Source organism: Zophobas morio, unplaced genomic scaffold (genome assembly GCF_036711695.1).
Source record: "Zophobas morio isolate AGI-343-1 ecotype UQ-CSIRO unplaced genomic scaffold, CSIRO_AGI_Zmor_V1 ptg000023l, whole genome shotgun sequence".
NCBI classification, from domain to species: Eukaryota; Metazoa; Arthropoda; class Insecta; order Coleoptera; family Tenebrionidae; genus Zophobas; species Zophobas morio.
The window spans coordinates 8375067-8392580 of NW_026972128.1; the positions used below are offsets into that span (position 1 = coordinate 8375067).

General features: G+C 32.8%; 1 protein-coding gene across 1 annotated transcript in view; it reads left to right on the forward strand.

The window, feature by feature from the left end:
- The window catches only part of LOC135134175 (transcription factor CP2-like protein 1), a 31792-nt gene that overhangs the window by 10106 nt on the left and 4172 nt on the right, over positions 1-17514 (forward strand). Inside the window, exons 5-7 of the mRNA XM_064062795.1 lie at positions 2529-2792; positions 3052-3110; positions 13812-13932. Of these exons, the coding sequence (XP_063918865.1) occupies positions 2529-2792; positions 3052-3110; positions 13812-13932 (444 nt within the window). The remainder of the gene's footprint in view (positions 1-2528; positions 2793-3051; positions 3111-13811; positions 13933-17514) is intronic.

Genomic DNA, 17514 nt, shown 5'->3' on the forward strand with positions numbered 1-17514 from the left:
TGTTACAAGTAGGGGTTTACAAATAATATTATTGTGGTTTACATTTTTTTTAGCACGATAAAATTACACATTGCTAAATTACTGATTTCCTACATTGTGGTTTTGTTTATTTATCAGTAGTGCTTTTTTCCGGGTTTATAGTTTGACTCAACTAATTTCCTTGTTCGTCTGACTAGAGATTAAATAACCACAACTTTTATCTAAAATGCTACCTACGTATTAACTACAAATATAATTTACTGTGGATCAAACTGGTCCTATTCTTTCTCGTTTTGGAAATATAGAAATGTCGCTGCTTGATTTCTTCGTCTTCATTGGTGTTTAAGGCTTTTTTCGGATAACAGTGTCACATCTTGCATTTTAAGCTGCAATTTTGAACGTCAAAATTATTTTTAATACAATAATACCACTTCACAGCATTTATGAAGTTGCACACCAATTTTCTGTCTTAATAATTATTCAAAATGGTAATTCCGAAAAATACAGATGACATGTGGTTTGCGTAAGTGATGAATGCGCACATTTTATATATCGTATATTCATTTAATCATACTACGTCAAATCGAAACATTTTTAAATGCAAACTGGAAATGCAAATGATAATGATTTACCAGAAGTTCCCAATAATAAAATTATTGCTATTAACTTTATTGATTAATAGAATTCAGTGACGGCGACAGTAAGAGTCTCCACTATTTATTGTACTTCCAAGTACACTAGTGAGTTTTTTTTTTCGATAAGAAATATTTTCAGATCATTTTGAAACAATGCATTTTATTACCGGTTCAAACAACGATGTTACAGGCGAAACTGTTTCAAACCGTTCAGAACCAGCTTAGTTGAAACAGTATTTTGTGGTGGGGATAATCACCATTGGCAGATAATAGAAAGTTTTTTTTTTTTTTTTGTGCAGCAAATTAGTTTATATACGTCGCCATTTTAAAGTAAAGTTTTTTCTTGAGAAGATAAATTGCTGCATTCGGAATGGACCTATCTACTGAATAGTCGTAAAAGATACACCCGAATATAGCATGCGCAGTCACCATGTGTAAAGTTACCGCGTAATTCAAAAGTCTGACAATGAACGAAACAGGCAGCGGTCTCGGATATAACATGGCAGATGGCGTAGGTGTGCTGTATTTGTTTGTTTACGTTCATCATGTCAAAGAAGTGCACGACAAACCGATATGCCTCTCGAGGATGCCGAGCGCCACCGAGCGTTTTAAATTGCACGATGTTGATTCGCTGTTTTAAAAATTGCGGTAAAGATGTTGGCTGTGTACCCAAGATGTTATGCGCAAACCTCTGTCTCTTACTAACATGCAGTAATCCTCGGTCTGTTCGTGTTTACGACTATTCAGTAGATAGGTCCATTGTGTACTTATATATTACTTAAAAAGAATGTAATAGTGTTAACAAAATGTAAAATATGTACTGTCATGAGGAATAATTAAAACGTTCAAATTACAATTTCATCCAAGTGATTGTTGTTTACATTTTTAAGGAACTAGAAATCACGGAAATATCCCTCAGTGTCTCTCCATCTTGGGCTTATTACGAATACTATGACCATTCAAATGTCCGTTGAGTAAATAGCGTGCGGATTCGAGTTGGCATTGCTTGTCAAGTTTTGGGTGGTACGACTGTCCATAATTTGACGTAAATTATATCTACATAACCTACAACCAATCACTTTTTTTTGCTGGATGTTGACGTAATATGAATACACGTGTTTCGTTTTTTTTAATTGTCAGCAGCACTAATCTAAAAATATTTCTATGCCAAAAAGCTAAAAAATGCAAATAAATTTTGTAGTAATTTTTATCAATGATGGATGTTACACATGTCAAATATGATCAACTTTTATTTGAAGTTTGTCTAAAAATGGTGAAACAAAGAGGAAACAAAAGCCTCATTGTCGCCAATGTTCTAAAAATTTTATCTAGTCAGTGTGAGATCGTCATGGCCAGACTGGTATTAAAGTGCTTACACAATCACTACAATTCATAAAAAACATAATTTATAAACTGAAAATTTAGTCATGCTAAAAATATATCGTAAATACATGTTTAAACACAGCAGTAAATCAGCTAGCCAGTCCATAATAAAGTGATTGAACTCAAATTCATTCAAATTTTCCATGTTCCGCATGCAAGGATTACGTAAATCTCTCCATAATATTTGAAGACATCTTAACGTTTCAGTCGTGTTGTGCATCGAGGTCATTTATATTAACGTCAACATGTTTTTCCTTAAGTACAACCGTTTATAAGAAAGTACGTGTATGATGACGCCGAATACTTAGATTAAGCCAAAACAGAAACGTAACCATAAAGTTTTCTTTTTTATGATTTAATTTTGTATTCCAAAAGACAGTATAATTTGAGTAGAAAAGTAAGTTTAATAAAAAGTCTGATCCTATGTAGAACAAACTTCACGTCTTCTACTCGTATATGGTTCAATGTCTACCCAGATCATTTTAACCTAATGCGTTTGTATAACTTTATAAAGCTTAACCACAATTCCAGGTAAATTGCATCAGCACAGAATTTACCCCGAAAAAACACGGCGGTGAGAAAGGCGTCCCTTTCCGCATCCAAGTAGAAACCTACCAGAACGGCGACAACCTCGACTCATCCGTACGTCTTCACGCAGCTGCTTGTCAAATAAAAGTTTTCAAACTAAAAGGGGCTGATAGAAAGCACAAGCAAGATCGAGAAAAAATCATGAAACGGCCGCTATCCGAGCAAGAAAAATACCAACCAAGCTACGAATGTACCGTACTTAATGATGTAAGTGTTTCTTACCTCAACTGCAACCACGTACGATTACTCGGAACAACTGAAAACGTATAGATTTTCAATGAAAAAGTACATTCTTCTTCATTGTTGTTTGAACCAGATTCTACCGCTTTGAAAACACACAAGTTTGATTATGTCGTCATCCGGGTGTTGTTATGAACTTTTTTACGTGTTTCCTATTGGATAAATACTCTACCAAAATAAATATGCGCTTTTTCGGGAGCCGAGTTAAGTAAATTTTCTTTTATAGATTCCCAATGATGCTGTGCTGAACACGCCGCCGATCGCCCCTATTGCTGCTACTGACAGGTAAATATAAACAGACGTGTTTGAAGTTTTGGTTTAAAAATCTAGCGTTGATGGACTGTTTTGCTGTATTTTTAATTCACGGTTTGTTTGGGGAAATGTTGATGGTTTAAGTGTTGTAAGTAATATGATAAGTATACTAAAACGAAAGCTGCGTAAAGTACAGTTCTAAGTACTCTTTTTTTTCCTGACGAGATTTTTTATTTATAGAAAGTTAATTGCAATGGATGTTATGAGGGAATAATTAATATTATAATTAATTCTATAAATCCAATAATATTGTGGTTTTGTTGGGAAAATAAGTCAGGTTATTCCTGAACTTGTAAATTCCACGACCTCTAATATAGGTGGTAATGGCGTACCTCACTTTAAAAACTCCTGTAAAGATTATTTAACTTTTTATCCTTAATTAATACTTAAATTAACAGTATAGTGCAAATATTTTAGGAGTTACTGAAGTTGATACTCTATTAAATATATTTAGAGCTGCATTAGGTTTGCATTTTCATTAAATTTGTTATGAATGACTAACCACGGAGATCATGTGATCTTAAACCTGGTGTGATAAAGTTTACAAGAACGTTTATTGCATTATCACACAATGATAATCATACGATTAATCTCACGTGGTTTTTTTATTCAAATATATGTGGCAAAACGAAATTTTGGTTAAGTTGTGTTGGTAACACTTTTGATCTAAGCTTTTATTTTACAAGATTAGTTTTTTTTATTTTGCTGTATTTCGATAAATTTAACTTTTTTTATATATATTTACGTCAGTTGTTGACATAAGCTTTTGCTGGATTATGTATTTTATTTATTTTCTGGAAGAGATGTTAATTGTGTTGTTATATATCTAAATCAGCAGCTGGTGGATGTTCTAAACGTGAACAAACATTACACAAGTGTCTCTTAATTAAAAAAATAATCTAAAAAATACCGACATGTCTTATGTTATTTATTGAAAAAATATTGTAGTCAAACAATAGTTGTTAGAAATAGTTTTTAACTAATTTTATATGGTTTACAAGTCTACAAGGAAAACATCAACATCTTCAACTTCTTAAGAATGAAACTAAATACAATCTAACACTAAAAATCGTAAATTATCCCTTTCCACTCCTTTTACTTCCCGTACGTAATGAATTTGTCGATGTTTCATTATGAAAAAGTAGGTCTTCCGTTTCCGCCTGTATAAATTGTTGTAAAATTTTGGATTTGTTTTAAAACATCACAAAAACGCCAAATAAATTCTGTCTGAAATGTGCAAAATAATATATATTTTTTGAACTGTGGTTTCTTAATCCGGTTTAGTTTTTAACCTTGCGAATGTGGGTTTTTGGAAAAAAATGGAATTATACAACAACACTGGTGCTCTGAATTTTTCCACACTTTTTAAGGTCATCTTAAACATGATAAATTAGTAATCAGAATTTGTCTGTCCAATATTTTGTAGTGTCAGTCTCATTAGACGTGTTTCCTCATAAGCGGGTATTTTTTACAGTTTTTATAACGGATGTTTCAACAAAATTAATGAAGCACGGGTTACCTCATTTTCCTGAATTTCTGGAACACAGTACTGTTGTTATTAGAGAGGTATTTGTCCCCACTAAAAGTTGATGACGTCATTACCAAATTTAATCAAGAAAATCTCAGCCATTTGGTTCATTACTTGGATTTTAATAATTCAACCGTATTTCTTTTTTAACTTGCAAAAAATAAAACTCGTATTTGATTGTGCTCGAGAGGTGATCTAAACGATTCTAGACCAATATTCTCTTGCACTTTTTTACAAGAAGCTAAGTTTTTGAAAAAAGCCATTTTTTTAAACAGAAAAGAGAAACAAAATTCGTCGTTACTGAAGTATCAAAAATTAGAAACGTTAAATATTTGTTGTCGCACAGCGAAGTGATGATTGATATGTGAGTAAATTCTTGGATCACCAACACTTTAGTGTAACAAAGCGAGGTCGTTCGCATTGTTTACCTGGCAGAAAGCGTTATTACTTTAGTTTTTTCGCTGTAAAAATATAAATATGTACAGGCGTACTTTCGGTAATCCTTCACTTATTAAGTTATTTAATGGTTAGTAGGGGACCTTTGATTTTCCTAGATTTTTAAATCTATTGCAAAGGTGGCGATAAGCTTTAAAGCAAATTTTTAGAACAATAACGTCAATTTAAACTCCCGGCCTTGATGTTAAAAGACAACAGTGTTTCTATAAAAAAAAAATGTCGTTAAATTGTTACTTTTCAAAGTAATTTTTAATAAACTGCTAGCAAGTATTGCGTAGCTAAAAATGAAAAGTTTTAACATCCTTAATGGAAATACATACATACATATAAACTTCAGTTATACAATTACAGTTTATTTTGTGCTTCAAAAAAATTTTGTATGTAAGAAGTTAAAAAACTAAATGTTCTTGTCTAGCTACTAATTGTAATTTTAGCGTTGTAACTCAAAAGAACTATCTCCAATAGGTTAAGAGTTTTTGAGGCCATTTTACATAGACAATATGTTAGTAGGTATATTTCCATATTAAAATATAGTATTGTTGCTTGACAAATAAATGTATTCCGTTTTATACTGCAAATGATTTTATTGTTCTACGGTCACTTATGACCTTATGAGTTAATATTGTGTGATCGAAAATTAAACATAATTGTCAAAAATCAAATACGTACATCAATTCATATAGTTACAGGTTATGTTGACATGTTTTATGTCAAATTGAGAGCATTTAAAAGTTGACAAGAACGCCAACTCTAATTCATTTTATTTTCAGCATCGTACATCATACGATATTCAAAACGTGTAAGTGGTACTTCTACTATTAATAAAATAGTGTGGGCACTTTAGAAAGATCTGCCATTATGACATTATTCTTCATTGTGGCCTAATTCGTTCCGGAAACAAATAATCTGTGTAGCTTTTTAAACGATTAAAGCAAAATTATTTGGCAACATTAGTAGTAATACTCGAAACACATTACATTACACATTATTTTAATTCCGTAACTCGGTAGCTGGGGCGTAACAAGCAAGGAAAATTTTTATCAGCACATAAAATTATTTCCACTGACGTTTGAGTCTAAGCTGATAACAAAACAAGACAGCGCCGTAGCCAGGTAGCTTGGTTTTAACTGGATCGAACTCTCTTGATACGTAAATTAACCAGTTTAAATTCAATGTAATACTAAAGTTCATTGCGAAAAAACAATTAATGAACGAGTTTAATTTATTCTTGCACAACAACACATGACGTCGCGTAGGTCAAGTAGCCGTAACTAGAAAAAGCGGAAATTATTCTCACTTCGTCGTCGAACCGCAAGCTTTTCTCGTAATGCAACGTGTCAAACGGAAAGGTAGATGAAAGTTTTGCCCGGTTTTGCGCATTTAACTGTGAGATTGCAATTTCATGTCGGAAGAGCACGTGATATCATCAATAAGAGTGACTGTCTCTCGCGTATTTGCTTTATGACATCGTAGATAAGCCCGCTAACCCTTTGTATTATTCCACACAAAATATCACTTATTTATAGCCTGTATTTACATTAGTATAAACGCTTTTATCATGACAGGCAATTGGTTAATACTATTATTAAACATCAAAAAACACGTACCGGTTTGTACTGGCTTGCATTGTGTTCCCTGATTTCACTGCAAGGAAATGTTATCAGCACAAGGGCAATTGTTACGATGTATGACGGTTTTAACGGTTAAAAATGAATCAAGGAGATTTGTTTTTGCGAACGTTATTGTGGTGTAGGTCGCAAACTTCACTGTAATTTAAAAAATAAGTAGACGAAGACGTTGTAATTACTATTATGAAATTCTTCTACAGATTCAAACCCACGCACTGACATAAGAAATAATTTGTGTTAGAGTTGATTGATTTTGGTTGTATAGTCAGGCGTACTTCGATGTGATTAGTCCCCTAATTTCAACAGTAATGACCGAAAATAATTTATCACCTCTGGCCAATTTTTAGATTTTAAATAGAACAGAACGTAAGACTTTTCACTTCTCAAGTGCACAAAAACAAAATGTTTGCCCAACCATCTCTCAATGGGTAAACAAAATCTGGCGTCTAATTTTCTTCGTCGTTATGTTATTTATTTTTTCGGGCCTTGAACGAAAAGGTGTTTGAGGTCTGCGTTCTGGTATAAACCAGACGCGAATTTTTTTTAGTGCATAAACTGCAGAAGCGTGCATTCGAGGACAAATTCTTTATATCGACTAATTACACGCGTAATAGAAAAGTAGGTATTAACTACTAGACAATAAAAATGTTTATCAGTAGAACTTACATTTTGGTCATATAAAAGGTTAAATAAACACACTATTATCGTTATAAACGTATTATTCTCAAAGACTATAAAAATAAATTTAATGTCTTATTGACAAATAAAATTTTGGACTCGGTGTTTTATGTTCTGTTTTCGTTTATTTGTATTTTGTAAAAGAGTCGTTAATTTCCGAAAATAAAACAACGCATTTAGTTGTAAATAGTTTACTTTTGAGATCCACTGTTGTCAAAAAGCACTCTTATTTTTGATAATGTGTGTATGTATAGCTAACGTGTTATTGCCAACATTTTAGTCGATGCTTAAAAATTATTTTTTTAAGGTAATAAAAACGTGAAGTTCGTATATGGGAAAATATCGCCACAATGACACTGCATCAAAAGAAAAAATTGTGTCAGGCCCAATAAGTACTAACCAAAAAATTATAACATTCCGTTTAAAAAAGTGGTATTCATTTCCGGAGAAACTTAGTAGTTGCTGTACTGATAATAAATGTGTTCCTGTCAAATAAACTGACAAATATGACTGCAATGCTAAACATCATTTTAAAAATAAATTTCATGGCTTACTAAACGACGTTTTTTCGGTTACATGTTGTCTGGAGTAAAATAACATATATTTTTGTGCGAATAACCTTCAACGAAGATCTATTGTTAAATTACCCCAGTACGAAAATGGTGGTAGAAAGATGATAACAATACTAATAGAATTACATCCTAAGTAAAACGCACTATCTTGAGTTACCACCGAACATTTAAAAATAATTTTGCTAATGAAATTTTAGGCGATATTTTACAAAAATTGTAAATACAGTTGTCGATTAATTAGAGTCCACCATTCATCGAAAAATGTGGGTGTAATGATTTAAACATAAACCACATTAAACTGCTAAAAACTCACTGATTTTAACTATACACACACAATAATAAACTAAGTTTCAAATGTTCGCGCCATAAAAGTGGGCGGTAATTATAATACGATCTTAATTACTTAGTTTATGAATAATGACGTTATTTAAAGAAAAAGCACCATTTGGTTGCACGTTATTCATAAAATAGTGATTTTTTTTTTCTTAGTGGATGACGTAATTTGTCAAATAATTTCACTGTGATATATTTCAAAATGACTATTCTTAATGGCTTTTGAAAGTTTCTAATTTGTTTATGTAAGACGACTTCATAAAGTGTAGAACTTGCAGAAATTCGTTCACCCTTTAAAATTTACATAACCTGAATATAAAACTGTTCAATGGTTTGCAGATGAAGGACAACAATGAACAGAATTGAAGTGGAAGTGGAATGCAGTGGTTTTTTTTTTAGTTTTAATAACTTTTAAAAAATTGTTCCTGATGCACCATCACCGACTGTTGATTTGTGGCCACTGTCACAGTTACCAATTTATATAAGCTGCATCACAAACATCCACTTAATGACTTTTTTGTAACATTATCTTATAGAGATTAGATAAATCAAGAATTCGAATAGATAAAATAAAGAAATCTATAAACCTTGGAACACTGTTTACATTCAAACAGCATTTTATTCAGAATAAACTAGAATTGGCAATGCAGGTTTCTCTAAAAGAAAAAAAAAAACAGATACATCGGTCCAAATGGTGTAGCTCTTAATTGGGTTTGGGTACTTAGGATGTCTATAAGTTGGCAGTATTTTTTTGAGAAGTTTTTAAAACTTCTTAACTCTTCGGTTTTTTATTTTTTCAGACAAAATCTGTGTTTTAATTAATAATGTTATTATTTAATCAAAAACTCAATGTTTTTTTAAAAACTTTGGTATACATGATGTCAAAAATATTTAACAAAAATACAAGACCACGGCCTCGAAATGTCAACAATGTGAGTGTAATGAATGCAGCGTAAATTTTCCTTGTCAGTCACCTTGCTACCACTTTACGTAGATAACTCATTAGATAGTACTATTGGTCGTCTGGTCCGGTCAACTCGTTTCTTTTCAGTGGCCATTTTATCTTATCTGTTGAAACTTTTTATAAAACCTTGCTTGTAATTTTTTTAAAGCATATTAACACCTAAGTATAAAGTAGTAAATTTAGTGTTTTTATGGCAGTTTCTGAAAAAATTCAAAATGCAGAAGGTAGAAGAGAGGTACGTAAATTTTTGAAGCAGTTTTGGCAATCTCAATGCGACTGACACTAGTAATTTTTAGTGTTGATATTAAGGTACGCTGACGCAAGTACTACCATGAAAAAAAATCGTCTAGCAACTGTTGAAATTTCACATTGAAAAATTATGTTGTCTGTTGCGTTATGTTGGTGTTCCAACGCGTTGATTTTCGGTTCGACATTTACCGAATAATCAAAATTCCTTCAATTTTTCTTGTTAGGTTATGTTGTTTTAAATGTAAGATTTAGGAGTGTCGGAAATGTAAACGTTGTTGCAAAATGTTCTTACTTGATTAAAAAATTGGTGGAAGTTATTTCAACAAAACTGCCCTCACCCTTAAACTATGTAGATATATATTCCGACAATTCCGCTTCTTTGAAAAAATTAATTATGGACACGTTCAGATTGCAAACATCACTGCATCAGCGGTTAAAAGAAAATGAAATTTGATGAATTTTGTCGCCCCAATGCAGAGAAGGGAAGTAATTAATTAATTAAATTTGAGGAATATAATCTGAATGCCTATGGTAAAAACTTAGCATGGATTCGTAAATTACACATGAAGTAGCATGTTACTTTATAAAATTTAAGGAAATTCGGCAAAATTGTAGAATGACGCCATCATTTTTTGAGAAGCCATAAACGAATAAATTTTAATGAACCATTTATTATCATGCTTCCTGTAAACTTAAATCATTTGCAAAGTATAACAGCAATTGATTTTGCAATTCTAAAGTTAAAAAGAAAAATGTTTTTATACATTTTTTTTTTTCAAAAATGTGGATATATGTGCAGGAATATACTATTTTATAAAATTTAAATAACATCTACTAATGTAAATTTTGGAGATGATATCGCCATCATATTGTTGTTAGCGTTTGACAACAATCGGTCCAGTAGTTTCAGAGGTTATATTTCTAATAAAAATGCGGACCGAAGGCAGGCAGACAGACAGAAACCGAAAACCGATTTTTCGTACTCTTGGGGTCATGAAACGTCGACAAAACATGAAGGCAGCCAGCCGTCCGATGGACTCGGAGTACAATACTTCCTTAGCTTACTCTCGGGAAGTAAAAATGTAGGAGTATCTGATAAATGAAGTAGAAAGCTTGCAAAACAGCTCCAAGAAAATGTTAGACCACTGACAGACAAAAAACTACCATCGAATCAGTTTGTCCAACATAAAGAAAAAATGTCAGTACTACTTTACGTCGAAAAAATTGTGAGCTGATAATGCAGGAGAATAACAACTAGATTGGCTTTACTGAAGAACTATTCATTTTTAGAAAATAATCTAAATAAATTAAATGTTCTCTTTACTTTTAATTATAGAATCTCAAAAATACACCAGGTTTCCACTTATCTGAATTATGAAATTTCTTTAAAACACAGAAAGAATCTACGAAAAAAAAAATATAGAGAAGCACTTGACGTCAATTTTATACCGTTGGTTCATATGTATTCACAGTTAAAAAAAGACAATAGTTTCTATGATTTTCAGCAATTAAATATGTGGTACGTTTGTAACATTGTGAACAGCAACAAGACACGAATTTTCACAACTACATATACACATATACATGTGTTCCAACGCCATAATTTATTTCGTTTAGCTTGGTATCGTATGGTACCAGGCGTTAAAATCTCGGTTATTGATAAACACGAACATCAAGAAAATACATTTGAATTATTGTAAAACGGTCACAAGAAACGTATTTTTAGGAAAAAATAATAATAAAGGCAATGTAATTACAACTTAATAATTGTTTTGACCATCATTATATAGCATTTTATAATTCATTGCTTTATTTCTACGGAAAACCCAAATTAAACGTACTTAATTCTTTTTGTAGATACATACATATGTATTAGGGTCACTTTTGGCTACGTAATAATCAAAAAACAAAATGTAGCATCTGAAGTATGTATAATTGTTTGCCAAAATTTTTTTTGAAGTAAAAAACGATCATATTTCTGGAAAATTTTAGTGTTATTGGGTTGGTTATCTTAGAATGTGGTTTTTACAAAACAAAATAATGAATTACAAAGCGCAATACCATAGTGACACGTATGTTTAACTTAGTTATCACAATACATATATATTTTGAAATTTAGTATGGTGGATAAATCATAAAAGCTTAAAAGATTATGTTGTATTCGATCACGGCAAAAAAATAAATCTATATATATATATTACACACTATATAAATTTCACTCAGGTACTGTGAAGCTCTATTGATTTTTTTCTCATAGGTGTATTTCGTTTTATCCATCTGGTCCTCTTACGTTGCATATTTTCAGACAATCGAAACCAGTAACCAAAAAAAGTTTGGGATTTTACAGATTTATTAAACTTTACTAGAACCGAGATAAATAGTTGTCCAAACTCAGAGCATATCGATATTCTATTTTTCGGTTTTTCTGGCTGAACTAATGTGTCTTTTGATGCTTTGTAAGGTAATGTTTGAACGCTACATTAACTTTAATAACTGAAAAAAAATGAGATAGGTTTTGTAATTAGCTTCATTACTAATCTGATTCGCACCAACGCGGTCCCGGAGAATTTTTGTCTAACGACAGAGGTGTCCATCAATAGCGACAATTTAACTAGAACACAATACATATTCATAAAATTACAAGGTGAAAACCCGATGAAGTGACAGTTTTTTCTGGGTTAACCTATAAGGTCAATCAATTGATCGGGTCACGTGCCAAAATTATACAACTCATTATCTTAATAATCAGTAATTAAATGTAAATGGTACCCTTTAACTTATTCATGTTACATACATCACGCAACCTCAATAGTGCAAGTTAGTGTTGGTTTGCATCCTTGCAATCCACCCACCGCATTGCGCCACGATCCGTTTAACAATAGAATATTTCAACTGGAACACAGCGCGAAGGAAAAATCTGCTTAGGCAAGAAAACAGTTAGTCATACGTAATGATGGAATAAGTGAAAAATTTATGATTGTCACGTGATGACATTTCTTTCGATCAATACCAGGAGGAATATTCGAATATCGTGATTAGTGTACATTATCTGTCCTGTCATAATTGCTGTTGTGGATAAGTATAACCGTCGAGGGAATACGACGAATAAAATACAATCTTGGGAGATACTGAGGAGTGCAGTAAAGTTCGAGTGCTTGGCGAGTCATCGCAATCTAGTCTGCGGTAATCCCAGTCGGAGTGAGCGAGTCCGATCCTGGTCACGGCGCCAACCCATTCATTAGCTCTAATATAAAAATTGCGACATTCGTCAACAAAAAACTCGTAGATAGGGTGTAACTGGCTCAAAACGGAATTCAAGGTGTCCAATCGAACGTTATCGAAACACATTGCAGTGGTATACGTGCTCGAAACTTCGCTCCGCACCGAATTAAACCGCTCGTTCCTGGCTCAACCGGTTCCATCCGGTTACAAGCCATATCTAGCATCAAAGTCGCCTCAAACCAGACCTTTCCCGACGACTGTGCAGAGCACATGTGCTTCCAGAGAACAGTTTGAGAAGCCAGAAGCCGTAAGTGCGCGTTTAGGTGCCTTAGTGCTATGATGATTTATCGGTAGTTCCATGGGAAATATACGTTGTTGAAAGATCTAGTTCGAGGTGTTGTTGATCGTCACACTTATGGTTAAATTTACGCGTGAGTCCACCCAACGCAATCAGGAATGGTTGAAAAAAAAGTGCTCGAAGGACTACCCGATGCTGATGAACCGCTTGTACAACTTCCCTTTATCCTGCAATTCTTCGTCAGATGACAGCAAGTTTCGCCTAGTCGAGAGGGCCGCGAAACGAAAAGACTACGACTTAAAGAGCCTGTGCTTCTGCCACGGAAGGAGTTCCCTAGCCCTGATCTGAAATCGGCTTGAAGATGACGCTTTCATCCCACAGACTGTACCTCCTGGTTCACACGATTACCATCACCGAATGCGACTATGTGGTGCAAGCACAGTTCTTCCACACGTTCACTGACTTCATGGGCGACGTGAGACTGATCGGGAGGAGGATGAGGTACAGGCCGAGGGTCAGAGGGAGCAGCCACAAAATGAACCTGCAGAGGCTGCGTTCGCCCGACCTGAGGGCCATCATGAAGAGGAAGACCGCGAAGATCAGACACCATCTGAGGACCATTCATCTGTACGTCGAACATAAACAATCTAAAAATAAATCTTGTTAATTTAATTGGTTGGGTTGCGGCCTTGATTTGTTATTACGGCATGTGCTGTCGCTTGCGGTAATTGTGGCTTTTTTTGCAGTGGGGCCCATAATCAAGCGAGCAGGAAGGATGGAAGCGTGGATGGGCAGTTGAGGCCGCAGAGTGCGGCGCCGTCATCGACACCGCCGCCGGTTGTAGAAAGGAAAATCGATGACCCGAATGTGAGTATCATTGTTGTTTATTTTTGCGTTGCGCGCCGGTGGATATTTGAAATTTGGCCAACTTGTTGGAAATGTAATTGTCGGGAGAACAGTAAATGAGGTTTTACAGTTATGGGATGATATAATTAACGCTTTCTTCACAGATAAGATAAATAATCGTGGTATTTTTGGATTCGAGGTTTATTTTTAGAGTGCGGATAACTCGTTATGTAAATTACGTACTAACGTGGATTAAATTGCTCACGAGCAATATTGACATAATGGTGGTATTTACTAATAAAAACTCATGTGATTCAAATCATGTGATTTTTGTGACTAATGACTTTGTAAACACTGCATGCACAAAGTTTTTACCTCTCGCAAACTAAATTTGTTTATTGTTGCTTTAGATTTTTTGGTCCAAGACTGTATTTTCGCACTATTTTAAAACTCGAATAATAAGCTTTAACCGTTTTTCTAACAACTCTTGCAAAATTGTTTGTTTTTTCTTTTTTCTATTTTTATAATTTTTACAGTTTAATTGTGACCGAAGAAAATTGTTCCTTTTGACGTTCTTTATACTTTCGCGCAAATTAAGTCAACTTTTAAAGAAATGTATTCAATATTTAAAAAATAATTTTGCCACTTTACCCTACGTAATTTGAATCTCCTAAATTTGGTCGATATTGATTCCACCGAACTAACAGTGTTTTAACAATGAATCGATTTATTGAAACGCTTCGAAAATAAGTCTTATAAATTTAAAAACTTCGTGACCTAAGATTTGGAATTACTTTTGGCTGGTTAAGTGGGATTTTATACGTATTCAATCTGTCTGCATACTCCTATGTTATTCCAGTAGTATTGAAAAAAATCACCCCTCATCGAATTGGTGTGGAAGACACTTATTTCTTCGCTTAAGCACAATCTTGATACAAATTAAGGACAATTTGTAGGTTTATATCTCTTCTAAATTGCAGATAAAACTGTGACAATGGATTCGCAAAAATAGCCCACATTAAATTTGTCAACATTTTTAAACGACGAGAGGGAGTACGAGCCCTAACAACCAAATATTGGGACACAGACAATTTCTTAAAAAAATCCGGTACATATTTTTGATATCATTCAATTCGTTTGGACTAAATGCAAATTTTGCATGGGCATCTATTTTGGCAGAGAGTGAGGTATTTTGCAATAAAAGTTCTGAAAATAATAATATCGCAGTACTGCAAGGGAAAATCGATAGAAAAAATGAAGATTTGTTCCAAATAGCTTAGTCGTCCATGGCAAACATCGTAAAATATTACGCAGACAGAGGTAATAAAAGGTAAAATTCCCGGTAGGCCACCACTTGTGAAGCCGCGTGATCAACAACTGATGAAAATTTATAAAAGTGGACGACGGAGTACTTCAAGAGAAATTACTACTTGCTGGAATAGCGATAACCAACTAAATTTTTCAAGACAATATTGTCGCGAATGGATACACAAATCAGGCCTTGGTTTTTACATTGTAAATCTTAAATAAAGCTATCTTTGATGGACTTTATTATTTATTTATATTATTTTAGGCAAAAGTAAAACCACAATTAAAAACTGCCCACCAGAAAAATCGGTTAATATGGCAAAAAAAAAAAAAATTGAAAAAATTGAGAAAAGTAATATCTAACGCTGAGTCCAAATTTGATGTCTGGGTGAGATAATAGTCGAAAGAAAGTTATTGAAATAAAAAAGGAATTTTAATATAGATTATCTCAAACAAACAGTCAAGTTTACAAGCGGAAAAATGGTTTGGGGGTGCATGTCTATTAACGAAATTTAAAGACCAGTTAACAACGTTCATGGAAGGGAAATTACAAATGAAAACAAATATCAAGAGACTTTGTAAAAAAATATTAACAACTACTGAAGCAGTCTATCCTGTTGATATTTATATTTTTCAACAGGATGATGCTTCAAGTTACACATCTACAACACTGATTACAAGGAATAATAATATAAATGTTTGCCCTAACCATCGAATAGCCCAGATCCTAATCTAGTAGAGACGTTATGGCGTGAAATAAAAAAATATTTAGGAAATCATCCATGACAAGCGATTGTCAATCTTCAACAGGAAATTTAGCGAGTGTAGGATACGATAACAACTTCTGTGTATTGCAGAAAATTAGTTGAAAGTATGATGGCAAGAATTCCTGCAGTTATTAAAGCAAAAGGAGATGTGACCAGTTGCTGAATTTCCTGTGTTCCAATATTTATGTGTCACAAAATGTTACGTTGTTTTATAGTCACTGTTTGAGCTAGAAATCAGTTTTTAAACAGTTTTGAAAAACGAATTAATTTTGAAATTTTAATTATCTAAAATAAATTACATTTTTGTTAAAAAGTTTGGTAATTTTTTTACAAAAATTTTTTGTCGTCCCAATATTTAGTTGTTAGGCTCGTATAGAAATGTTTTCTTTTTTCCATGATAAAATGATATTAATATAGATACATTATACGTTAAACTGCAGCTTTTTTTCATGTTTTAAGCCCCTAAAAACACTTTAACCAACCAAAAAAATATGACAGAGAAATATTGTAAAAAAGCAGCTGTTTTCAGTCTTTTTTTCCTTTTTTGTGTGTTAAACACCATACAATGGCTAGAGAATTCTCATACTGGCTAGTAACCTATTTTAAAGACCCCTGTTACATTAAATATTTGTTAGTAGTACAATTTATTTAAATGATAATGCCTGTATTAAAATGAAAATATACCTACCATAAATTAATTCAAAATACCTCGAATGATTTTAACACGAGTGTAAAAGTGAACACAAACTCTTAAACCATAACTGCAGGAGTATAAATATTATTACCCAATTTTAAGTTGTTTTTTCAAAAATGTGCCTAGTGGTGCATATTCTATAAAATTTAAATAATATTAATTCGGCAGAATTTTGTGACGTCATTAATTTTTTGGGAGGGGGTAAACGCACAATTTTGATTAACTTTTTACCATGCTTACGATATTCTTAAAATGTTTTCAAGGATTCGGTTTTGCTGTCTGATGTATACATATATAAAAGAACTAATATGTAATAAATTATTGGGATGAACTCAAAAAAGAAAAACTTGAAAATTAAAAAACAACAAAAAAATTATTAAATAACCAGGAACATGTTTCATCATTTGAACAGACACAAACTTTATGTTGATTTTTATACATTTCATTCAGAAATTTTGTCCTGTGTCATTTTCAAATTGTCAATATTCGTCAGTTTTTTCGATTGCTTATTGGATCAGGTTTATTTTCTCATCTAAAGTCTTCCCGTAATAAACTTCTTACATAAAGATTTATTATTGTTAAAAAATCACTCCATTGTTTGGTTTAAAATATTATTCAAAAAGTTCTCATTTGTTGTATTGTTGTTCCTCATTGAAATGCGGCTAAGTCCACATCTGAGTATGGCTTATACAAACCTGAAAACTTCGACGTAAATGACGTTTCTTTGTCACTAAGTTTTGTCTATGTCTTTGGTAATGTTATTTTTCTATATTATAGTTTTATATTTGTAATTAAAGATTGCATCTCTATTGTTTACCTAAGTGCATGGCTTCC